We start from the raw sequence: 26,292 nt of genomic DNA, 5'->3' as shown, positions 1-26,292 counted from the left end.
CAAAGTATGAACAACAGGTAAAATCTAAAAGGATATACATACTAAAAAAATATTTTCCAATCTATAATATGTAGAATTGATAATGTAATATAATTAATATAAATGAATTAAATCTCAACAGTACATATTTACATACAAATTAAACAAAAGCAGAATAAACAACTCTTAGGAGAGCCAACTTCAATCCCGATTTTATCGCTTAACAAGAGCAAGATCTTAGGTCATTCCATTCGAGGATGACTAGAGAATTTACAATACTACCTTAGACTCCACCTAAGAAAACTCTTCAAGGATTTCATCAGACAGAAGTTGGGAAAAATCAATTTTAAAAAAAATTGTATTTTCTAGCCCTCTTACACATTAAAACCCAGGCCCCTAGTAGTCAACCCAGCCCATCATTCCTAATGATTTGGATTAGAAGACCCTTGTCCTAAAAGATGACCCTTTATCTCTTACTCACAACACTCCACTCAGGCTACAGGATAACAAAACACAACCTTGTCTTGTATGTAGCACCAAGAGACTAATATCTAGGTATGCCCGGAATTGACTTTAACGTCGATTAAAGAGTATTTCAATTCATTAAAGAAAATAAAGTTAGAAATGATGTGCTTAGTCTACACAGGTTTAACTTATTTTGTAATAGTAACTTGGTAAATTTCAAATCAGCTCTTAGTAGTAGTAAACAGACTACTTTGTATTTGGTGTAAAAACCAAATAAATCAGGCTAGACCTGACAATACAAACAATGTTATTGAGAATGTAAACTTTTAAATATGCTCTGAAGCAGGGAGGCTGCATCTTACAACTGCCTTGTGGCGTAAGTGAATGTTTAATCCTGCTGTGGCCAATTAATTTCTTTCTACTTATAGTAGAGATGGGGTCTCACTCTTGTTCAGGCTGGTTTCGAACTCCTGACCTCGAGCAATCCGCCCGCCTCGGCCTCCCAGAGAGCTAGGATTACAGGCGTGAGCCACCATGCCTGGCCTGAATCTAAGAGTATTAAAAACAACAATTATTCCATAATTTCTTTTAGAGAGAGGAACAGACTTGCTCCTACTCCAATTCTAGCTGGACAGCTACTTCAACTATGTAAGAATGAGATTCAACGTATAGAAAATTCAACATATAGGTGAAATGTTCCAACAGTAAAATTTCAAATGCCTGAGGTTAATCTTCAGGAAAATATTTTAGATGTAAGTATTCTCCTCCCTCTTTACATCTTACATGATTAAAAAAAAAAAATCAATAAAATCCTACAGAGAAACTATAAATACAAGATTCAGACCATTCATGTAATTCTCTAATTCATGAAACTCTAAGGAAGCCAAATATTAATTCTGTCATTTCAATCAACAATATCAGCAATTTTTCCATTTTTATTCGAACTTCATTCTTAATGTTCCATTATATGACATCAGTAAATGCAAAGAGAACATTTTCATGGACAAATAGTCTTTAAACAAGGAAAATAAAATATATAAAAGTGTATACAAGGCTTTGAATGATGTTCATTCCCCACAAACATAAAATGTTTAATCAATACATTTGTTTAGTTCTATGAATTCAAAAGTAAACTCTTCTTCATATTCTATGCCATAAGAGAAAATTACATATAAGTTTCAGTATTTATATGAATTGAATATCACTTTCATCTCAAACTGATTGAGAGTGATGGTCAGAGAAGCATATGTTAATATTTTGGATTAATACTTTTTATTTAGAATAATTATACGTATTTGATATAGCTAATTTTTACTATTATATTTTCCTTTATAATCATATAATATTTCAATGCTATATTATCTGCTCCATGAAAAGCCAAACATGAAGCTGATATAAAGTCATCTTTCTTTTTAAAAAAGGAATTTAAAAAAGGATAATGGGAAGAACTACAGTGTTAATTTAAAATATCTCCTCTAATAAATTTATAGAAAATTAAAGGTAAAATACAAAAACAAAAGAATTTTCCCATACAAATTTGTTAAAAATGATCGCATAGATTAAAATATTGAAGTTCAATTTTATACCCGAAGAACTATTTTTCTTTCAAGAGAAAGTACATGTAGTCACATTCTCAAAATCACACTAAAACCTGACCTGACATTTTGAAAGACCAAATGGTCTTTAGAAAGGCTCAGAACACCTCAATACTGAGTGTTAACACTATCATCTTTTAAAAAAATCACTTACCTTTCAAACCTAGAGTTTGTAGCTGGAAGAGCCGACCAAGTTCATAAGGCAAAACCCGTAACAGATTGTTATTTAAAAGCAATTCCCTGTTTTAAAAAAAAAAAAATTGTTTTAGTTTAATATACCAAATTTTATTAATATCTACATTTGCCATTCTTAACCTTCCTTATAATATATATATCCAAGCGACTGTTTACATTCAAGGCAAATTTCTAAATGCTCATCCAAAAATGCTGTACAATATTAAAGTACTACAAAATGTGCAATTGACACAACTGTTAAGAATGTTTCTATGATTTACTCATTCTCTAGCAGATTAGAGTTGTAGGAACTGCACATAATTCTCAAGCTAAATCCACCCCTTTTCTCTATCATCCAAAATGCCCATCAAATGCAAATGAGAGTGACAGATATCCATAGTATTCAAAAACAACAGATATCCTTGAACCTAGTCTAATTAATAGAAAAAGTAAAATTTTTACACAAACTTCAAGATTAAACTGTAATTAGTAGCCAATCACCTTCATCATTTTTTATAACTGAATACAACTAATAATGTCAAAATACTATGAAAACAAAATAAATAGATAACAAAGTAGTATAATAAAGACAACAAAAAGAAAATGTGAAAAGACAAAAATACTATGACAGAACATAAATATTAAAATAAAGTATAGGATAGTACAGATAAAAACAGGATAGCATAAATGACATCTAAGTTTATGATAGTGAAATTTTGAGCAGACTACATAAAAAATATATTGCACCCTCATTAGCGGGTAACCAAAAGTAGAAAAAAACAAAATAAAAAACCAGTAAGGGGATGGTAAAGAACAAGATTCTAAAGGTATATGTTTAACTTTATACATGTGATAGCAATTTTTAACAATTATTACTCAGAAGATAAACAAGGTAGAAAAGCAAATCTTGTCTTCATTGGAACATTTATATAAGGTCTTAAGATTTCTGCAAAATTTTCTCCTATGAAGAATTCTGAAGTTAAAGAACCCTGAAGGATGAGAAATAAATCCTCTTCAGCAGCTTTTAAGGTTTTCTTTAAAAGTTGTAATATAAAATATAAATATACCTTGTCTTATATAAAATATAATATAAATATAAATTTATTTTAAATTTATAATTTTATAAACAAAAAATATAAATATACTTTGTCTCTCTATATAATAGAGATATGTTCCCAGAAGTTTTACTTATAAGCAGATCATATTTTCCTTATTATTTCTGATTAGTCTTATCAGACATGAGCCTTAAGTGAGACTTACTGTTTTAGCCCCATCCCACCTCAAATCTGTCAAAAGAAACTGGTAACACATTCACACTCTTAGCCAGGAAACCTCCAAATTTAAAGAAAAGAAATGTACAATGGAGGACAACTCAAGCACTGTGCACAGTTTATATCATTTGATCTTCATACACATGTGGAAATCCTCCTGTAAGATGAGTAACATCCCCTAAGTTTCTTAAATTTAGAATGTTATATAATGAGTAATGTCTGTATTATTTCCTCACCTGAGAGACACCATGTTTCCTAGTTCTGCTGGTAAACTTCTGAGTTTATTGGATGACAGATCCAGGTAAACCAGATTATGAAGCTTGGCAATATCAGGTGGAATGCGACTAAGGTAATTGTCATTTAGGTGCAGCGCTGTCAAGTGTGTCAAAGACCAAAGTGATGTACTTAAGCTCCGCACTCTACCTAAAAGGCAAAATATTGAAACATAAAACTCTAGGCCCACGATGAAGGCTAAACTGCAAGAACTAAAAAGTTGTAGAAGACGCTGCAAATACAAACAGATACTGTATTATTGACATTTTAATTTTGTATTTAATGCCATTTCATTGCTTCTAAACAAACCTGCCCTCCTTTAATAGGGTATATCCATATCCAGGGTGGATTAGTCTACAACTTTAAATAAACAAGAGTAAATTACTATGATTTGGAACCAACCTTGGATTAGTCACCAGGAAAACCATTTTACCCATAAAAGGGGTATTCTTCCCCAGCTTTCTGATGTCACGATTACAGATTATCAACTCTGGTTTAAGGTTTTGCATCAAGTGCAACATACTTATTGAAACAGTCACACATTAAGCTCTATCAATCAATCACAGCATCTGATAACTGTGGTGGAACATGTTATAGAACAAGTCAGAAAACTTGGTTCAGAGTCCTGATTTTTACCATCTATCAGCTATGTAAGTCTGGGCAAATCATCTAGCCTCACCTTCTATAAAATGGGATATTATCTTACCTATTTTACCTGTAAGTATTATACAAAATATTTTATAGGAAGATATTTTATAAACTTTGCAAAAGTTAAGTGGTATTTTAATTATATATCATTTTCCAAATATATTTTGTTTTTGTTTTGTTTTTTATTTCAGCATATTATACAGTACAAATGTTCAGGTAACATATATTGCCTTTGCTCCACCTGAGTCAGAGCTTCAAGCATGTCCATCCCCCAGACGGTGCACACCACACTCATTAGGTGTGTACTTATCTATCCTTCCTTTCCCCCTCCCATCTGCTTTACACCCAATGAATGTTATTACGATATGTGCGCTTCAGTGTTGCATTTTCCAAATAGGTTTTGATAAGAGGGGCAGTGGAAGGTAGAGCACAAAATCTCAAAGGGGAAATGTTACTTTTCATATAGCTATTGAGCAGTAGACTCAAACTTTTACCCCTGTCCAGAGTTCTTTCTACCACAGGTTCCTTCCTGCTGTCTATAATCAGACTTAAAGTGCCAACTGGGATTTGGTACTTTAATAGGAAATAAAGTTTTCAAGCGAAGAGGCGAAAATTCAATTCTACCCAGGGCTTAACCAAGTGGTTCTCAACCAGGGATGATTTTGTTCCCAGGAGACTTTGGGATGTCTGGAGACATTTTTGGTTGTCACAACTAAAAGGGTACTACTGGTATGCAGTGAGTAGAGGCCAAGGATGCTACAAAACACCCTACAATGCACACAACAGCCGTCCACCACAAAGAACTGTAGAGCCCAAGTGTCAGTAGTGCCAAGGCTGAGACACCCTTGACTAAGCTAATACAATTTGCTCATTACCAATCACCCATCCATCCTTTAGCTAAAAGTTAAACCTTTTAGCTAAATGTGCAAGGAATTTTTTATATTGAAATTACAATGGAATTTTAACTCTTCCAAACAGAAACCTACTGGGGAAAAAATGCATCTATATATAATCTGTATTGTACCAATTCATAAAAGAAAAATAGTCCTCATAATCCATTTTAATGAACTCTTAATTTTGTAATAGTTTTAGATTTACAGAAAAGTTACCAGGATAATACAGTGTTCCTATATACCCCCCATTCAGTTTCCCTATTAGAAATCTTACATTACCATGGTACATTTGTCAAAACTAGGAAACCAACACCGGTAAATTACTATTAACTAAACTCTAGACTACATTTGGATTTCAGCAGTTTTTACACCTTTTTGCTCCAGGATTCAATGGAGGCTACCATTCTGCATTTAGTTATCATGTTTCCTTAGTCTCCTCTGGTTTGTGACAGTCTCTCGGTTTTTACTTGGTTTACATGACCTTGATAATTTTGAAGATTACCAGTTAGGTATTTTGTAGAATGTACTACAGTTTGTGTTTGTCTGATGTTTTTCTCATTATTAGACTGGGGTTATGAGGTTTTAGGAATCATACTCTATTTTAACAAATCCTAAACATGTATTAAGGTCCTATAACACAGTTATCACTTATTTGTTAAATTAGATAGATAGCTTCTAGGTTTCCTTCTTCACTGGGATTATAGGATGATGGCAGAGATTTCAATTTGCAAAAATAATTACTCTGAAATAGCCAAAACAAAATCTATTATATCAAAGAACCTAATCTTACTGAGAAACTGAACTCCCAATATCCTCAATTCCAGATACCAACTCTTGCTCAATGTAACTAATCTCAAAAAACAGGGTAGAAACAAAGATTTAGTTGCAAATAAAATTAACAGATAAATTAAACACTAGTACCTCAGCATCTTGTATCTTTTCAATTAGTCCATCTAATTAGAAATGTATACAAAGAAATAAATATAGCAATACTCAACTCATAATCATTAGTACTGTTATATTCCAACTTAAATACTTCAGATTCTACTCACCCGAGATTTCTAATTCTGCCCAGTGAGATTTTTTCCCATTGGCTACCTCCTCTGCTGACATGATGGTATAAATTCTGCGAGGATCTGGAGGATCATATTTTTCCTTTGGCATCCCTATTAGTCTGTAAAAAAAAGATTAACAGTTATTATAATTTTAACAGAAAAAAGAGAGAGAATGGGATAAGGTATTTTTCTCTCTGTCAGTTTTTTTTTTTTCCCTCTTCCACTGTAGTATATCATTTTATACTACAAATTCTAACTTGAGAAAGAAAAAAAAAACATGTCATCTGCAGTAGACTAGGCTCTTGCAGGAACTTATTAACAAATGCCTAAGGGAAAATGCAAACAAGAAACAGCACTGGACTTTACAGAAAACACTGGTTGCTTCCTAACCCCTTCCCTTCATTCGGTTGCATTGCTTTCCTAGATAGACTGACGTTACAGTTTCCTGAATGAACTCTGACTAGTCTAAGAATAAGGTAATTATATCCTCCTTCACTCAGTGATATTCAGCTAAGACAGTCAGCCTCATGCTTAAGATAGTCAGCACAGACATTCCCCTTGGTACAGAGATTAGTTCAAAAGTATCCAATAATCACAAAGTCTCAAGATTTAATCTACCATGTTTCCTGAAAATAAGACCTATCCATAAAATAGGCCCTAACAGGATTTCTAAGCATTTGTGCAATACAAGCCCTATCCCAAAAATAAGACCTAGTGAGGGCCGTGGCTACGCAGCGTATCTGCACAACCCATGCATTTTGTCGCGGATCAGTAAAAAAGAAGAAGAGGAGCAGCCCTTCTCATCTGCCCCATGAGAGCTCTATGGCTCCACATAAGAGATTGGGGCCAATGGTTCTAAAGGAAATAGAGTCACAAGAAATTCAGGATGGAATTCGGGGTTTGGAGGGTTATGATGATGTTCCAGAAGATGACTTAACTATATTTGAATAAATGTAGATTTTTGTACCACACTTAAATAACACATCCCCTGAAAATAAGCCCTAGGGTGTCTTCTTGAGGAAAAATAAATATAAGACCCTGTCTTAGTTTTGGGGAAACATGGTATGTTTATAGGAGAAGCAGGCTTTTCTCTCCTGCTGGTCATAAATGAAGAATATAACCCAAATTGCTATAGGCAGTCATCCAACAGTTGTAAGAGAAGCCAGCCATAGAAGGCAGATTCTGGAAAATAGAAAACGAAGTCAGAGTCTTCATTGAATCACACCTGTAGCACTCCCAAACACTGGCCTTTTCAGACACACAAGCCAATATAGTTCCTTTATTGTTTAAGCTAGTTTGAGTTGTGTTTTCTGTTACTTGCAATCAAAAGTATCCTAAATTAAGATGACTATGTATCTTAACTTGCCTGGGACAGTCTTGGTTTATATCTGTTGTTCCAGAAGTAATTTATTATCACTCCTTTTCACTCTCAAAAGTGTCCAATTTGGATGAGTTACATGGCCAACATAATCAAAACCAGTACTGTCATGAGTCACTTAACACCAGGGATATACTCTGAAAAATGCATTGATAGGCAATTTCAGAATTTTGCCAACATCATAGTATGTACTTACACAAACCTAGATGGTATAACCCTGTGGTCCCCAACCCCTGAGCCCCAGACAGGTACTGGTCCATGGCCTGTTAGGAACTGGGCTGCACAGCAGGCAGCAGGGGAGCAAGCGAAGCTTTATCTGTGTTTACAGCCACTCCCCATTGCTCACATCACCACATAAGCTCCACCTCCTGTCAGATCAGCAGCAGCATTAGATTCGCATAGGAGCGTGAACCCGACTGTAAACTATGCATGTGAGGGATCTAAGTTTCAAGCTCCTTATGTTGATCCAATGCCTGATGATCTGAGGTGGAGCTGAGGTGGTGATGCTATTGCTGTGGAGTGGCTGCAAATACAGGTTATCATTAGCAGAGAGGTTTGACTGCACAGTAAATGTAACATGCTTGAATCATTCTGAAACTATCCCCTTACAGTCTGTGGAAAAATTGTCTTCCATAAAACTGGTCCCTGATGCTAGAAAGTTTGGGGACTGTTGGTATAACCTATTACACATCTAGGCTATATGGTATAGTTTATCACTCCTAGGCCATAAACCTAGACAGTATTTTACTGTACTGAATACTGTAGACCACTGTAACACAATGGTAAGTATCTGCTTATTTAAACATAGAAAAGGTACAGTAAAAATATGGTATTATAATCTTACATCACTGTCCACTGTTGACTAAAATGTTCTTATGCATTGCATGACTGTATTATACCACCATCTTCATGTAACAAAATAATCACTGAACCATCATCAATGATGACCAACTAGACATAAAACTCCTCAGACACACCAAGTAAGAAGCAGATAACAAATGGCCCTAAACTTATTCAAGGGGTCTGATACAAGTCTTACTACTTGTACGCAGGAAAAAAATCCAGTACAGATCTAATATGAATAGCAAATGATACAAAGTCCCGAGCTTAATTAAACTCCTGCATGCTGTCAGTAAATTGTCACATAGTATGTATAGTTAGTTCTTTGTTCATATTTTAATATGTACACACACCACCCCCTCTCAAAAAAAGTATCTGAATCTGGTACTGTCTCTAAGTAGAATGCAGAACTTCTATCCCAAATGGAAGAATTAGTTTCAGGTGGTCTGAAATTTGTTACATACAAAGAATATAAAAAAATATATATATATATAGGTACTCTATCATGTATCAAGAAATCAAAGCTAGTTTATAAGAGTGCAATCAAAAATTTGCCATACAACCATTTTCTCTTATATTTCTAAAGTGAAAATTAGTCATTCCTCTTTCCATTTATGTAAAGGGGCAAATAGAAAGTTTTCCATATTTATTCATGTGTAAACAGAGGTTCCCAAGTTTCCTAGATAAACTCCTCAACTCTAATCCTATCAAACAATTTGGGTGATACTAAGCCATTTTATTTTCCATAAATATCTCAGAACTTCATACAGCACAAAGAATATGATCATTTTCCAGGGGAGAAAAACTTGATTTTTACTGCATTCAGCCTATATATAATATTTCTGAAAATAAAGTTTTTACCAGTTTTTAGAATTTCTACTGTATAAGATAAGGTACATGTATCTCTGTAGGTAACTTTTGCATACTAATATAAGAATCCACAAAAATACAGGATTAAGCAAAGCCAAACCAAACTGATCCAGATCCAAACACTGCTACATAATCCATTACCTACAATGAGGATGGGTAAAAAACAAAAACTACTAAATAGGTTTCATTAATTTTAGATCATTTTTATAAAACACAGGATATAGGATTAGAAATCAACTTAATCTGACTGTTTTAATATATGGTTCCCACAAGACAATATGTTAAGTAAGGGGACTGTGAGTTATTTCTGTGTGGAGGCATGTCCTTTTTATATCTCTATATAGTTCCTGCCACATAGTAAGCACTTAATATGTATTTGTGGCATGATCATATGCTTTGTAATCCTAAAATCTACCATTTCCTCCCGCTCTTCCCATCTCTAGTTAATTAACATCCTATGCTTTTCTAAAAATTAATCTAAAGAAATGGTAATTAATTTACATGTTCAATTTTCCCCAATATCTTTAAAATCTAGATAAGAGAAGTTACCATCTTTTCTGGCACTCCAATTATAATCTCTAAAATAGATACTATATAGAACAATATTTAATTTTCATTTTTCCATCTTTATAAGCCCATTAAAATTACAAAACCTCTTCCTTAAAAAATAGCTCAGCATTTGATTATCATCACACTTAACCCCAGTTTTTTAGCATGCACAATTATAATCATTAGTAAAGAGATTCAGCTGGCACAAGACTCAACTCTAAAATGTGAATTCAAACCCTTTAAGACTCAGAGAAAATCCACTTAGAGCAGACTGTACTATCTATCTCTAATTTGGGATTCTTTAGGAGCATCAAATGATCATAACAATAATCACTACCACAGTTACCAATTATTAGCTACTACATATAAGTAATTTACCTAACTTTATTTCACTTAATTCATTTCTCACAACAATCTTGTAAGTATTACTATTTCAATTCTAGAATTCAGAAAACTAGTTTAAAGAGTTTGAGAAGCTTGCTAGCAAGCAGCAGGACTGGACTTCAAATCCAATTCTACTACACTGATCTGGCTCAAATATTTGCCTTCAAAAAATCCTTGGTCTTTAAATAAAATAAACCCACAAAATGATAACTCATACTATTATCATAAATCTACTTTCTTTGATCTACTTTCTTTGGAAAATCTACTTTCTTTGATCAAACACTATTATTTTATTGTTACAGTATTTTAGTTGCAATATTACTGGGAAATCTATATTCCCAAGTGGCAACAATTTGGAAAAAATAAGCCTGGGTGATAGAAAGAGACCCTGTCTCCAAAAAAATAAGTAAGTAAAAGAAGAAAAAAGAAGGTGGTTAAATATAGTCATATGATAGTACAATAAGCCTCCTTCTCTCTTCTTTTTATGGTTAAATCAATTGATTTAAATCTACCAGCTCCCCTTCCAGACACCACCAATTTCACTTCAACATACCTAATGTCTGAATTTTAAACAGCTAAGATTGTTATACTTGAACAGGATAGATTTTTAGACCAAAAAGAAATAAAGTCAACAAAAAATAATTCAACAGAGTTGTCTCCCAAACTGCTAAATTATCTAACGAATCATACAGCTCTTAGTAAAACCCAAAGGGATAGTAAACCCTTTAATTAAATTTCTTATGGAGAAATAACTTAAGATATCCCACAAACTTAACTACGCTGAGTACACGGGTCCTCCTCAAATGCAACTGTTTAATCAACTCAATTTTTTCCTTAACAAAGTGTTCAGATACAATGCAGGGAACTTTTCACCAATGTCTTCAAAAATATCATTTTTTATTTATGTGGTGCTAATGCAAGAACTGCCTACAGGTCACCATGATGTCTACCTATGAAAAAGGGATGTAAGAATATACTTATATATATTTTAAGATGGTTAAGTATTTTTGGATGAAATAAAGTTGATCACAACAAATTTAATGGAGTAATACCTTCTGGTTATTTATAGATTAAAAGCATCGTTCCTATTTGCTAAATACAACATAGAAATTTTTAAATGTAAGGCATGCCCTAAAAATCCTCTGTGGGCCGGGTGCGGTGGCTCACGACTATAATCCTAGCTCTCTGGGAGGCCAAGGCAGGTGGATCGTTTGAGCTCAGGAGTTCGAAACCAACCTGAGCAAGAGTGAGACCCCGTCTCTACTATAAATACAAATAAATTAATTGGCCAACTAATATATATAGAAAAACTTAGCTGGGCATGGTGGAGCATGCCTGTAGTCCCAGCTACTTGGGAGGCTGAGGCAGGAGGATCATTTGAGCCCAGGAGTTTGAGGTTACTGTGGGCTAGGCTGACGCCATGGCACTCACTCTAGCCTGGGCAACAAAGTGAGGCTCTGTCTCAAATAAATAAACAAATAAAAATAAAAATCCTCTGTGTTCTGCCTGTTCATTCCTCCTCTCCTCCCTAACCCCTAGCAACTACTAATCTTTTTACTGCCTCCATAGTTTTGCCTTTTCCAGAACGTCATTTCAGTTGGAATGATATGTTACATAGCCTTTTCAGACTGGTTTCTTTCACTTAGTAATATGCATTTAAGTTTCTTCAATGTCTTTTTATGGCTTAAAAGTTCATTTCTTTTTAGTGCTGAATAACTCTTCATTATCTGGATGTACCAGTTTCTTTAGCCACTCACCTACTAAAGTACATCTTCGTTGCTATCAAGTTTTGGCAATTATAAGTAAAACTGCCACAAACATTCACGTGCAGGTTTGTGTGTGGACGTAAGTTTTTGATTCACTTGGGTAAATACCAAAGAATACAACTGCTGGGTCATATAGTAAGAGCATGTTTAGTTTTGTAAGAGTATGTTTTGTTTTGTAGGAAACTGCCCAAACTGTCTTCCAAAAGTGGCTATACTATTTTGCATTACCACCAGCAATGAATTCCCATTTGTTACACATTGTTCCCATTGTTCCCCAGAATTTGTGTTATCAGTGTTTTGGATTTGGCCATTCTAATAGCCATAAAGCAGTATCACATGCTTGTTTTACAAAGGAATTTTTAATTAAAAAACAAAAAGACATTTGACTATATATGAAGATATACATAAAACTCATTTTCAAAAATAATCTTGTCATAATTATAATAGCCTAGCATGCTATCAATATTGAGAAAGCTGTATATCGCCTAAAGACATCAGCAAAATACTAAGATAAATAACCTTGTATTGTAAAAAATACAAAGATTAATGAGAAATAAAATGCTGCTAAATAAGGCAGGTAGTTTAAAAATACTTATAGACTGCAAAATGAATGAGGGTATAAAAAAGATCACTGTCCACTTAAACATCCATATTCTCTTTCATCAGAAGCAGAACATTAAGGTTTTTGTAAAATGTTTTGTTTTTATAAGTCTAATACTATAGCAGATAATTTCTCTAAGAAATTTCTCTAAGGTTAATTAATCTGTTGTACCCAACAGATGGATATTTTTCTAAAGTTTTTTTCATATTCTGATTGAGAAAAATTAACCTAATTTTGCTTAATTTTTAACAATGAATGTTAAGTGTTTTTCTACCAGAAATCACTCATATATACATATTTTAAAAAATCACTTGTTATTATAAAACATATTACAATAAGGCAAACCTTGTGTCTAATGGAAACACTACATATTTTTAATTTATAGATTCAAGATATATACTTGAAAATATTTATGTACATTATTAAGCATAAAGATCTATTCAAAAGCATGTTTAAAAACTTACTACCAAAAGCAACACTGTATTTATCCATCAGCTGTTCAATAATTTTAAATCCAAATAAAATACCCAGGGTTGTTTGGTGTTTCCTTTTTTTTTTTTTTGAAGAGCCTAAAGGTCATTTTTTTCTTTTTTTATCAGTATCAACCATGAAGTAAAGGTCATTTACAAATGCCCAAGGATAACATTTTACCTGCAAGCAATAATTTCCCTTCCTGACATAGAAAATATTTGTTAACCCAACAACCTCTAATCATAACAAAAGAAGTAGAATCATGGGTAAGCTATATATCTTCTTTTTGGAACCAAAGTACAATGACAAACAAAGGTTAGGTCTGAGTGTTGGTTACCTACTGAAAATTTCCCTGTGATGTCTAAATCTATGGCATATATACAGGCAAGAAAATATTTTTTTTAAGCCATCTGTGTGAGCAATAAGCCAAAAAAAGGAGGGAGAGGGAGAGGGGGAGGGAGATGCCCTTATTGACCAATCCCAGCAGCAGCAACTAAATCGAGTAGCTAAACTGAAAATATGAGAAAAGCCTACTGAGTAAAATTAATGGTAGTCTAAAAAATAAGTACTGATTAATAATTGTCATGGCTCTCCCCAAGAAATACTAAAATAACAAATCACAGTCTTCTATGGGCAACACATACTAAAGTCCCCTCTAAAAAGGCAGCTCTCGACCAGATGTGATTTTGCCACTCAAGAAAAATTTGGCAATGTTTACAGACATTTCTGGTCATCAAAACCTGGGTAGGGAGGCAGGGGTGTTACTGGTAGAGGTCATTGATGCTGCTAAGCATCTTCAATGGTCAGTACAGCCCCCCACAACAAGAAATGTCTGGCACAAAATGCCAATAATGTTAAGATTGAGAATCTGCACAAATATGACCTAAGCATGAGTCCAGAGTATTATATCAAGTCAAAGGTTATGGGTTCAATCATAAGTTCTTGACCAAAGATGACATTTTGGCCAATTAAAATTGTCTCTAGAAAATCTCTAGATGCTAAGAAAATTCAGATAGCTCTTCCACCAAAGGCTGAGCATCCCAGCAATTTCCAAGAGGAGACAAACAGGATATAACGATCATTTGATGACCACCAACTATGTAACAAACATTATAAATTAGTGTTTTACACATATTAATTCACTTAGTAATCACAACTCTAAGTTGGAGGTGTTTTAATTACCTCTATTTGAAAGAAGCATAGGGATGTTCTGAAACTCGCCTTTGGTCACATGGTTGGTGGGTGGCAGAATGGAATTTAACCCAGGCAGTCTGGCTTTACAGCCTCAGTCCTATCCATTAAACCATACTGCCTCATATGGTAGACCTGGAAAAGTATGACAATGGAGTAGAACAGAGAAAAACTTTACAGGAATTCTGAGCCTTTCCCTGAGTACTAGGCAGTAGCCACTGATTTCTGGGTGTTGGGCAAGAGAGCTAAGAAAAGACACAGCCAACATAACTAACTACAGGAACTACTCAGGATCAGAAGACAGATAAACTTTTTCGTGGGGAAGAGTGTGTAGGTGTGTATTTGTTATAAATTTTACTAATGTAAAGGGTATGTACCACAAAACTTAAAAATTATAATAAAATGTACAATACTCATTGTAAATTCCATATGGCCAATTGATTCTCACAGAATGTTTTATAGTTGACTTATTGAATTTGTTTCCATAGACAACGTATGGTTGCAACTGATAAATGAGTACAGTTTTAAAAATGATGGTTGATAATTTCATTTATATTAAAAAAATAAAGGTGATGCAACAAAGACTTGTCAGAAATTCACTTGTTTACCAATGACATGAGCAATTTATTTGCTGATACAGGTAGAGTATCCCTAATTTGAAAATCCAAATTCTGAATTGCTCCAAAATCCAAAACATTTTGAACACTGACATGACACTTAAAGGTTTTTTTAGATTAGGATTTCATATTTTTAGATTCGGGATGCTCAGCCAGTAAATATAACCCAAATACTCCGAAGTCCAAAAAAATCTGCAATCTGTAACACTTTTGGTCCCAAGCATTTCAGATAAGAGATACCCAACCTATAATGCCCTTCTAATACTGGAAGAATATTTCCTCAACTTCTTGTGCTATTCACAACACACTCAGAACATACTAAAGATTAATTTGGATTATTAACATTTCCACCATCACTTTAAGTCTGACAACCATTAAGCTCTATTTAAAGCATTTTTCTATTTCCATGGTGCAAATACTCCCAACATGCACTTGTGATACAAAGTTCCCACATGAATGGCAGACTTCAGGCTACCAAATTAATACCAATGAATGAGGAGCTAGGAAGAAATGCTAGCACAACATTATACTGTATTTCAAATGTAAATAACCTCAAAAGCATAAGTGATGATAAAATGCAATAAAAGAAATAAGAAGCAATGAATCTTTGCTTCTAATATGACTTAATTTTATGTTTATATAATTTAATCTTTAATCAGTTGTGTTTTAAAATTGACTTGCAAAATTTCTGAAAAATAACTGGCTCTCTGAAGCCAACACAAGCCAACTCTAGCACACCACTGTATGTATATGAAGTCTTGTCTTCTCTCCTATAGATCCTCAGGCCCTTGAAGCCAATTCTGCTTCTATGAAAACTCTGAATAAAACATTGACTTGCTCTGTGCTGTATCTAGCAAAATTAACTTACTTTCCCACTCCACTTACAAGGGGGTTTATTTAATAAGACCCAGAAGTTAGAGTTGTTTTTTATTTATTAGAATCCTATTATATGAGAACAGAATTAAGAATTTAGAAATTGAAGGAAAGAAGGATCATGTGTGGTCCAGTAGTTCTCAACCTTGGTTAGCCTTTAAGGAAGAAACAATACCAATATTACAGAAACTCTTCCATAAAGTTGAGTGGAACATTTACCCTAATACCAAAACCAGACAAACACAATATAAGAAAACTACATAACTCATGAACATAGGTGCAAACTTTAATTTTGGCAATCAAATCCAGCAATATAAAAAAAGATGATACGTCATCATACCAAGTGATGATTACCCCAGGAATGCAAGGTTGGTTTCACATTAAAAAAACAAAACCAAAAAAAAAAATCAACATAATCCACTTATTTAATATTTTAAAAATACATACGATCATCTCAACAGATGCATAGAAAGCATTTGAAACCCCAACAGCCATTCCTATTTAAAAATAAAAAGTCTAGGCCGGGCGCTGTGGCTCACGCCTGTAATCCTAGCTCTTGGGAGGCCGAGGCGGGCGGATTGCTCAAGGTCAGTAGTTCGAAACCAGCCTGAGCAAGAGCGAGACCCCGTCTCTACTATAAATAGAAAGAAATTAATTGGCCAACTGATATATATATAAAAAATTAGCCGGGCATGGTGGCGCATGCCTGTAGTCCCAGCTACCCGGGAGGCTGAGGCAGAAGGATCACTCGAGCCCAGGAGTTTGAGGTTGCTGTGAGCTAGGCTGACGCCACGGCACTCACTCTAGCCTGGGCAACAAAGCGAGACTCTGTCTCAAAAAAAAAATAAAATAAAATAAAAAAAATAAAAAAATAAAAAGTCTTGTTTAAAAAAATAAAAGGGTGTGCTCAGCCTGACAAAGGGATGGAAATTCTGAATCTTTTCCTCCTAAGATCAGAAACAAGGCAAGGATATCTGCTCTCACCTCAGCTTTGTAGTAGAAGTTCTAGTCTTTGCAGTCAAGCAAAAAGGAAGATGTAAAAGTCATTGAGATTGGAAGGAGGAATTAAACTTATCTTTATTCACAGACAATAAATTATATATATGTAAAAAATCCTACAAAATCTACATTTTTGTAGGATAGCTTTTTAGCTATCAGAATTAATAAGTTTAACAAGATTGTAAAATACAAGATAAATATATCCCCCAAAAAAGCAATTATATTATTATATACAAGCAAAAGTAGAAATTTTTTAAAATACCAGGATCAAAAATTATAAAATAGAGATATGAAGAAAAGATGCACAAACCAGTACACTGAAAACTACAACACACTGCAGAGAAAAATTAAAGAGCTAAAGAAGACATAACATCGTATTTATGGATCAGAAGACTCAACATTGTTAAGATGTTAATCCTCCCCCAACTGACGTATACATTTAACATCATTCCGGTGAAATCCCAGCAGGTATTTTTTTTGTAGAAATTAACAGGCTATTCTAAAATTTACATGGAATTACACAGGACCTACAAGAGCTAACTTTGAAAAGGAAATGTAAAATTGGAGGACTTACACGATCTAATTTCAAGTTATTATAAAGCTACAGTAATCATGACAATGAAGTATTAACATAAAGACAAACAAATAGATCAAGAGAACACAGAGTCTGTGAGACACAAACATATATGGTCGATCAATTTTCAACAAAGATGCCAAGACAATTCAATGGGGAAAGGATAATCTTTAATAAGTACTGCTAGAGCAATTAGATTACCATATTCAAAGCAAATGAACCTCAATCTTTTCCTCATAAAATAGATTCATCCCCCATTATCTGAAGTTTTGCTTTCTGCAGTTTGTTACCTGTGGCCAGTCTCGTTCCAAGGATATTAAATGGGGAAAATTCCAATAATACATACTTTTTAAATAGTGTGCCATTCTGAGTAGCGTAAAGAAATCTCACACTGTCCTGCTCCGTCCTGCCTGGACATGAATTATCTTTTTGTCCAGCATATCCACACTGTATCTGATATCTGCCTATTAGTTAGTTAGTAGCCTTCTTGGTTATCAGATCAACTGTCACCGTATCATAGTGCTTGTGTTTAAGTAACCCTTATTTTACTTAACAAGACCCCAAAGCTCAAATTTGTGATGCTGGCAATTCAAATGCTAATGAGAAGCGGTAAGGAGCTTTAAGTGAAAAGATGAGAGTTCTCAACTTAATAAGAAAAAAAATCATATGGTGAGGTTGCCAAGATCTAAGGTAAGATCTCAGATAAGATCTAAGATAAGTTGTGTGTAAATATTTTCACAAAAAAAAAAAATCTAAGATAAGAACAAATCTGTGAAATTGTGAGGAAGGAAAAAGAAATTCATGCATAGTACATAGAGTTCTGTACTATCCTCAGTTTCAGGCATCCACTGGAGGTCTTGAAATGTATCTCCTACAAATAAGGGGAACTACTGTATACTCAAAATAGATCACATGCCTAAATTTAAAATTATAAAACATCCAGAAGAACACACAAGAACACTCAGTGATCATGAGCTTCACAAGGATTTCTTAAACACCAAAACAAAAAGCATGATCTATAAAACAAAAAATCGATAAATGGTACTTCATCAAAATCAAGAACTTTTGCTCTTTGAAGGACCCTATTGAGAAAATGAAAAAATAACTCACAGGCCAGGCACGGTGGCTCACACCTGTAATCCTAGCACTCTGGGAGGCTGAGGTGGGAGGATGGCTAAAGGCCAGGAGTTCGAAACCAGCCTGAGCAAGATCGAGACCCCATCTCTACTAAAAATAGAAAGAAATTAGTTGACCAACTAAAAATATATAGAAAAAAATTAGCCAGGCATGTTGGCGCATGCCTGTAGTCCCAGCTACTTGGGAGGCTAAGAAGGATTGCTTGAGCCCAGGAGTTTGAGGTTGCTGTGAGCTAGGCTGACACCATGGCACTCTAGCCTGGGCAACCAAAGGAAAAAAAAAAAAAAAAAGTAAGCATAGCAAGAGTATGAGAGCTCTTTCATTGAATGTAACAAGTCCACTAGAAAAATTAGAGTCAGTCCCACATGTTTAAATGTGAAACAAACTAAAGGAACATCTAACATTTCCTATAAAAGCCTCATATTTTTCCTTCTCCTACCTTTCTTTCAATTTTAGACTCTGCCTCTCTAGTGATACATAAAAATCAAAGAATTGAGTATTATTTCACAAATATCTGTTTATATAAACAATCTTTATATAAATTAAGAACACTGTTGCATCAAAAAATTAAACACTAATTCAAGAAATCATTTGATTATAATTACTAGAAAACTGAACTTGATAAATAAAAAACTAAGGGTTTAACTAATGAGCCCTTTTCACAATGAATAACTTTTCTGATTACTTTTGTTTTTCTATTTCTTTGGGAAAATATTTTAAATTATATCTTCAATATAAAATTTTGAACAATATGAAAGTCTGAGAGTTACCATAACAGCTTTCCCATGGTTTTGACCTGAACCAAATTATACAACCGTTCCAGCATCAGATAAACATAACAAAATACATATAAAGAGGTATTAAAACTAGTATTACTATTCTGGGAACCAAGGTTTAGAATGTGGATAAGTCATATCTAAATCTACAAGTCTCCATTAAAAACAGTGGAGTAAAAAAAAAAAAAAAAATCTCAGTAACCAAACTGAGATAAAACTTGACAAAGCATAAAGAAAAGCTCCACCCAGAAAAGGGTTCCAAGATGCCAACATCTTAATTATGAAAGAATTCAAAAGAAAAGTAGGGCCAAGGCTGACTCACTTTGGTCCAAAACAGATAGCTTAAACAAATAGCTAACCCTTAACTTTTTGGCATGAATAAATGCATAACAAGAGTATCCACTCTTCTACAAATGACTGCCAAGAAGGTGGTGCTTTGTATTGAGCGGAAAAGGTTAGAAAGGAAGAGGTGTCAACTTTAAAACAGTTCCTAAAATAGTTGATTACAAGAATAAAGAACAAGAGAACTTACAAAGGCTTTGAGTCAAGCTTGGTCCTAGGAAAAGGACACTTTGGCCCTATGTGAAAGCAAAAACCAGCCACTGAAAAATACAGATGCCCAGATTTTGTCAGCAAAAGAGTACTTTTCATCATTTCCCACAAAGGTAGCGGAGACCTTAACTTGGATTCCTGTGTTTTCCTGGCAGATAGATCCTCCACTAAAGCAACAAAGCAAACTAAATTTAATGCTCTTCCCAATTTCAATCCTACAGTGAAAACGCCAACTTCACAAACTCATCAAAGGTCACAGAGGAGCAAATTTCCTATTTTGTTACTTGAACTCATTACCTTCTTACTGAGCTAACCAACAGAGAATTCCCTTCTTGTTTTGAAGCTAACAAAATGATGACAGTATACATACATACTGTACTAGGAATGATAGACAGTTACCCAAAGTCAAGGAATAAAATTTGATATCATTTTCTGAAACCTAATTGCACATAATCCATGTCTATTATTATTTCACGTGAGGAAGAGCTAAATAAATATCTATTTTTCTTAACTTTTTTTAGAAACACTTATTTGTTTTATCAAAAGACGAAAGATGCAGCAAAATGTAACACTTCATAAACATTTTTCAAAAACCCATTATAGCCGGGCGCGGTGGCTCATGCCTGTAATCCTAGCACTCTGGGAGGCCGAGGCGGGCGGATTGCTCGAGGTCAGGAGTTCGAAACCAGCCTGAGCAAGAGTGAGACTCCGTCTCTACTATAAATAGAAAGAAATTAATTGGCCAACTAATATATATAAAAAATTAGCCGGGCATGGTGGCGAATGCCTGTAGTCCCAGCTACTTGGGAGGCTGAGGCAGGAGGATTGCTTGAGCCAGGAGTTTGAGGTTGCTGTGAGCTAGGCTGACGCCACGGCACTCACTCTAGCTTGGGCAACAAAGCGAGACTCTGTCTCAAAAAAAAAAAAAACCATTATAAGCCGGGCTGGTGGCTCACGCCTGTAATCCTAGCACTTTGGGAGGCCGAGGCGGGCGGATTGCTCAAGGTCAGGAGTTCGAAACCAGCCTGAGCGAGACCTCGTCTCTACCAAAAATAGAAATAAATTAATTGACCAACTAAAAATATATATACAAAAAATTAGCCGGGCATGGTGGCGCATGCCTGTAGTCCCAGCTACTCGGGAGGCTGAGGCAGTAGGATCGCTGAGCCCCGGAGATTGAGGTTGCTGTGAGCCAGGCTGACGCCACGGCACTCACTCTAGCCTGGGCAACAAAGTGAGACTCTGTCTCAAAAAAAAAACAAACCCATTATAAGCCATGTGCCATAGTGTGCACCTATAGTCCCAGCTATTAGGGAGGCTGAAGCGGGAGGATCTTTTTACGCCATGAATTCAAGGCTGTAGTGTGCTATTAACACACCTGTGAATAGCCACTGCACTTCAGCCTGGGCAACAGAGCAGGACCCTGTCTCTAAAAAAAAAAATAAAAATCTTAAAAATAAAAAAAAAATTTTAAATTAAATGTTTAAAACATCCACTACAGAACTATTGTCCCTTGCCCTAAAAACCTTATAGTCTGGAAAAGAAGATTAGAAAAATGTAAACAATGATTACTATACTGTAAACATTTATCTATTTCCCATCTCTTTCCAAAATGTATTTAAAGTTGGTTTCCACAAAGGAAATATAACACTGTTTACAAATAGTTGTAACTTAATGAAGAATATGTGTAAATTTTATGGAAGTACTACTAAAAACAAGATTTCAAAGGAGCAGTTCTTAACCAGGCTGATGATTAATTGTGAAGTGCTACAAATTCTGTAATTTGTAACTAATCATAGTGAAAAGAACCTAAATTTGTATACAATTTGTTAATAGACAGTATAATATACTTATGAGTTAGTATTGCTCTCTCTATCCTCTTACTGACATTTTAACAAATGAGAAATGAATAGAGTTACAACTATTACTCCCACATATTATGAATGATAGATACATGTTGCATATGCACATGTCCTTTATGTATGTTGTACAGCTTTATTTAGTCCACATTCTATTAAAACATGTCTCTCTTATGCTACTGAAAAATGTTCTCATTAAACATAAATTATGTCCTAATTACTATATGAATTTTCAATCTTCTTTTCAGTAAGTACTTATCCCACGTGGCTTCACTAGTTTTGAAAACTGTGGACAACACTCTTATTTTTGAAACCTTCCTTTCCCTTATCTTCTAGTCCAGATTTTGACTAGGCTAACGGAAGACAGTTTGAGTGGGAGAGAGAAGAAAACATGCACTAAATGCCCAGTAGGTGCCCAGATAGTGTGCTAGATGGTTTGCATGCATTACTGCATTTAAATCCACCAAAACTGTAAACCGACTATTATTAACTATCATTGTACAGATGTGTAAGTAGAGGTACAAAGACGGTATGAAAACATTTGACACTTCACAGTTATCAATAATAAGTGGCTAGACTGGCATTTGAACATAGTTAAGTCCAACTACAATATCCAGCTTCTACTAAATCATGCCAAATTTAATTGTAGACATTCTTAGAAAGAAATGCAGAAAAATAATCTTATATGCTTGGGGTGCAGAGAAGTTTTTTTTTTTTTTTAGAGACAGAGTCTTGCTTTGTTGCCCAGGCTAGAGTGAGTGCCCTGGCGTCAGCCTAGCTCACAGCAACCTCAAACTCCTGGGCTCAAGCGATCCTCCTGCCTCAGCCTCCCAAGTAGCTGGGACTACAGGCATGTGCCACCATGCCTGGCTAATTTTTTCTATATATATTAGTTGGCCAATTAATTTATTTCTATTTATAGTAGAGACGGGGGTCTCGCTCTTGCTCAGGCTGGTTTCGAACTCCTGACCTCGAGCAATCCGCTCACCTCGGCCTCCCAGAGTGCTAGGATTACAGGCGTGAGCCACCGCGCCCGGCCTGCAGAGAAGTTTTCTAAGCAAGGCAAAGGCCATAAGGAAAAAAATTAAGATGAAACAATATAAAAATTTAATGTCTATAAGGCAAAGAGCAAAGCCATAAATAAAGTCAAAAGATAAACAAGAAACTGGAACAAAGTCTGCAATATTTATAATGGACAGCAAGGTAATGTTCCTAAAATATAAACAGCTCTTATAAATCAATAAGAAAAAAATGTAAACACCTCAATAGAAAAATGTGGATAACAGTCATGATTAGGCAAATCACAAAAGAATAAATACAGTGGCCCAAAAATAATGTGAAAAAATTACCCTCACTATTAGTCAAAAAATTAAAAGTTTTATAATATGTGACTTTTTATTATCAGAATGACAAAAATTCATAATGTGAACAAAAGTTTGGGAAAATAGGCATACATCACACAATTGTGGGAATATAATTTTGTACATTTCTAAAGGGCAATCAGATAAAATGTATAAAAAAAAAAATTTTTTTTGAGACAGAGTCTCACTCTGTTGCCCAGGCTAGAGTGCCATGGCGTCAACCTAGCTCACAGCAACCTCAAACTCCTGGGCTCAAGCAATCCTTCTGCCTCAGCCTCTTGGGTAGCTGGACTATAGGCATGCGCCACCATGCCTGGCTAATTTTTTACTACATATATATTAGCTGGCCAATTAATTTCTTTCTATTTTTAGTAGAGACGGGGTCTCGCTCTTGCTCAGGCTGGTTTCGAACTCCTGACTTAAGCAATCCGCCCGCCTCGGCCTTCCAGAGTGCTAGGATTACAGGCATGAGGCCACCGCGTCCAGCCTCAAAATTTTAAACATGTAATTATTTTGATCCAAGAAGTCCACTTCTAAAAATGTATCCTTTAAAAAAATGTGTGAAGGTGTATATACAAGTTTTTTCACTTCATTAGTGTAGATGATCGCCAAAAATACAGCAATGAATTAACTATCAATCAATAGGGATTGAATGACAGTATCAATAAAATAGATTACAATAAAGCCATTAAAAAGCATGATGTGTGGGGGGAGGGGGGAAGGGCATTTATTGAAACCTTAAAATTTATACCCCCATAATATGCCGAAATAAAAAAAAAAAAAAGCATGACGTATGAAATGTAAAATAGTGTAGCTGCTGTGGAAAATCTGTCAATCCCTCAGAAAGTTAAACACAGAATTACCATATGACCCAGCAATTCCATTCCTAGATATATACCCAAGGAAATGAAAACATAGTCCACACAAAAACTTGTACATGAATGTTCACAGCAGAATTTATAATAGCCAAAAAGTTATATATATTAATGAAAAATTATTTTTGTTAATGAAAAACAGTATTCAGCCATAAAAATGAAATGCACACTATAGCATAGATTAATCTTTAAAATATTATGCTAAGTAAAAGAAGCCAGACATAAAAGGTCACATATTGTATGATTCCACTTACATTAAATGCTTAGAATAAGCAAATCCATAGAGACAGAAAATACATTGGTAGTTGCCAGCAGATGGGGGAATTGGAACTGATATTAAATATGATATTTCTTTTGGGGATGATAGAAATGTTCTGGAATTAGGTAGTAGTGGTGGTTTATAACATAGTGAATATACTTAAATTACTGAAGTATACATTTTTATTTTTATTTTTTTTTTTTTTGAGACAGAGTCTCACTTTGTTGCCCAGGCTAGAGTGAGTGCCGTGGCATTAGCCTGGCTCACAGCAACCTCAATCTCCGGGGCTCAGTGATCCTACTGCCTCAGCCTCCCGAGTAGCTGGGACTACAGGCATGCGCCACCATGCCCGGCTAATTCTTTTGTATATATATTTTTAGTTGGTCAATTAATTTATTTCTATTTTTGGTAGAGACGGGGTCTCACTCAGGCTGGTTTCGAACTCCTGACCTTGAGCAATCCACCCGCCTCGGCCTCCCAAAGTGCTAGGATTACAGGCGTGAGCCACCGCGCCCGGCCTTGAAGTATACATTTTTAAATGGTGAATACTGTGTAATGTAATGGTGTTTTATATTATATAATGCATTATCTCAATTTGTTATGCTATAAATTTTTAAAAGCATGAGATACCTATTGATGGAAAAAAGTCATGTTATTAAAATGAAAAAAGGAAGTTAAAAAGACAATATATACAATATTATTCTATTTATATTATGTTTGCATGGTTATATCAGTACATATTGCCCAGAAACAGGTAACGGTACTCCAGTTGACCCTTAAACATGGGTTTGAACTGTGCAGGTCCACTTACACACGGATATTTTTTTCAAGCAAACACAGATCCAAAATACAGCATTTGAGAGATTCAAGACCCACATATTCAGAGGGCCAACTCTTTGTATATATGGGTTCCACAAGGCTGACTGCAGGATTTGAGCATGGGTACATCTGGATATACACACAGGTCCTTGAACCAAATACTCAAGTATCCCAAAGGACTATAGCATATATTACACTACTAACAACCTCAATCTCCATGAAGTAGGAGAATGAGAAAATTATGCTCTTCAGTATTATGAATTTTTTTTATAAAGAGCACATACTATTTCCCAAAACAGACATGAAGCAATAAAAATATTACTATCTGCAAAGTACACTACTGTGACAAAAATACATAGAAGAGTGTAAAACAGGAGACAATACAAGCAAAGATTATTGACCTGAAGTCCATAAATCTCAGGGAAACTGTGAGTTTGTAGGGAAAAAAATTATATCACTAACCTCTAATTAAAATTTAGTACCTCTTTCAAACAGACCTAAACAACCTATCATAATAGTATTAGCTATACCTGTGATTTTTGTCACTAACAGAATTACATTTCCATATTACATTATAGCTGCTAGAGATCTCAGTATCATCTAATACTCATCTATCATCAAAGTATCATCAATAGTCCAAAATTATAGTAGTTATTAGACTCACTGCTCGACCTTCCTATTTAAATGCATTGATAAAGAAGTATATACATTACTGTATCATAAATTGGTTTTTATATATTTTGATATTTCAATATAACAGGTTCCTTTTAAATCCTATTTTCTTTCACTCATTTGAAATTGTTATTCTAAAAAGGATTCACAGCCTTCTCCAGACTGCCAAGGGGTCCACGTACCAAAAAAAGGTTAAGAACCCATGAATTAGAGGCAGTGAGGGAAACTAATCGCAAGGATATTCTAATTATTTAGGCATAAAATAAGCAGGGCTTAAATTCAGGCAACAAATCCTTCTAATAGAAATCACAACAATTTGTCTAACACAGAATTCATAATTTCCTTCCTTGAACCGTCTCTTCCTTGTTTTCTCATTTGTCTCTGACTTCCTCATATTCATTCATCATTTTCACTTGAAAGCTTTCTCTTCCATTCAACTGACATAGATCTCTTGATTTATCACTTTACATAATATTTTCAACTCTTAAAAAAAAAAGGCCTCTCTCCTCCCATTCC

The 26,292-nt window shown here is 34.6% G+C and overlaps 1 protein-coding gene across 5 annotated transcripts in view; it reads right to left on the bottom strand.

Annotated features, from left to right (window-relative positions):
* CNOT6L (CCR4-NOT transcription complex subunit 6 like) overlaps positions 1 to 26,292 on the bottom strand; it is a 109,069-nt gene that overhangs the window by 67,525 nt on the left and 15,252 nt on the right. For 4 of the 5 annotated variants that reach the window (XM_012743815.2, XM_012743804.2, XM_012743844.3 and 1 more), the window contains exons 2-4: positions 6,351 to 6,472; positions 3,721 to 3,907; positions 2,194 to 2,279 (exon numbers count right to left, since the gene is read on the bottom strand). In XM_012743815.2, coding sequence (XP_012599269.1) covers positions 2,194 to 2,279; positions 3,721 to 3,907; positions 6,351 to 6,462 — 385 coding nt within the window. In that variant the 5' untranslated portion in view covers positions 6,463 to 6,472. Of the gene's footprint in view, positions 1 to 2,193; positions 2,280 to 3,720; positions 3,908 to 6,350; positions 6,473 to 26,292 lie in introns of those variants that run through there. The other variant, XM_012743851.2, reaches the window with a different exon arrangement.

The sequence above is a fragment of the Microcebus murinus genome, chromosome 26 (assembly GCF_040939455.1).
Source record: "Microcebus murinus isolate Inina chromosome 26, M.murinus_Inina_mat1.0, whole genome shotgun sequence".
Lineage (NCBI taxonomy): Eukaryota > Metazoa > Chordata > Mammalia > Primates > Cheirogaleidae > Microcebus > Microcebus murinus.
Note: the sequence above shows the minus strand (reverse complement) of the source record. Positions and strands in the feature narration are given on the sequence as shown.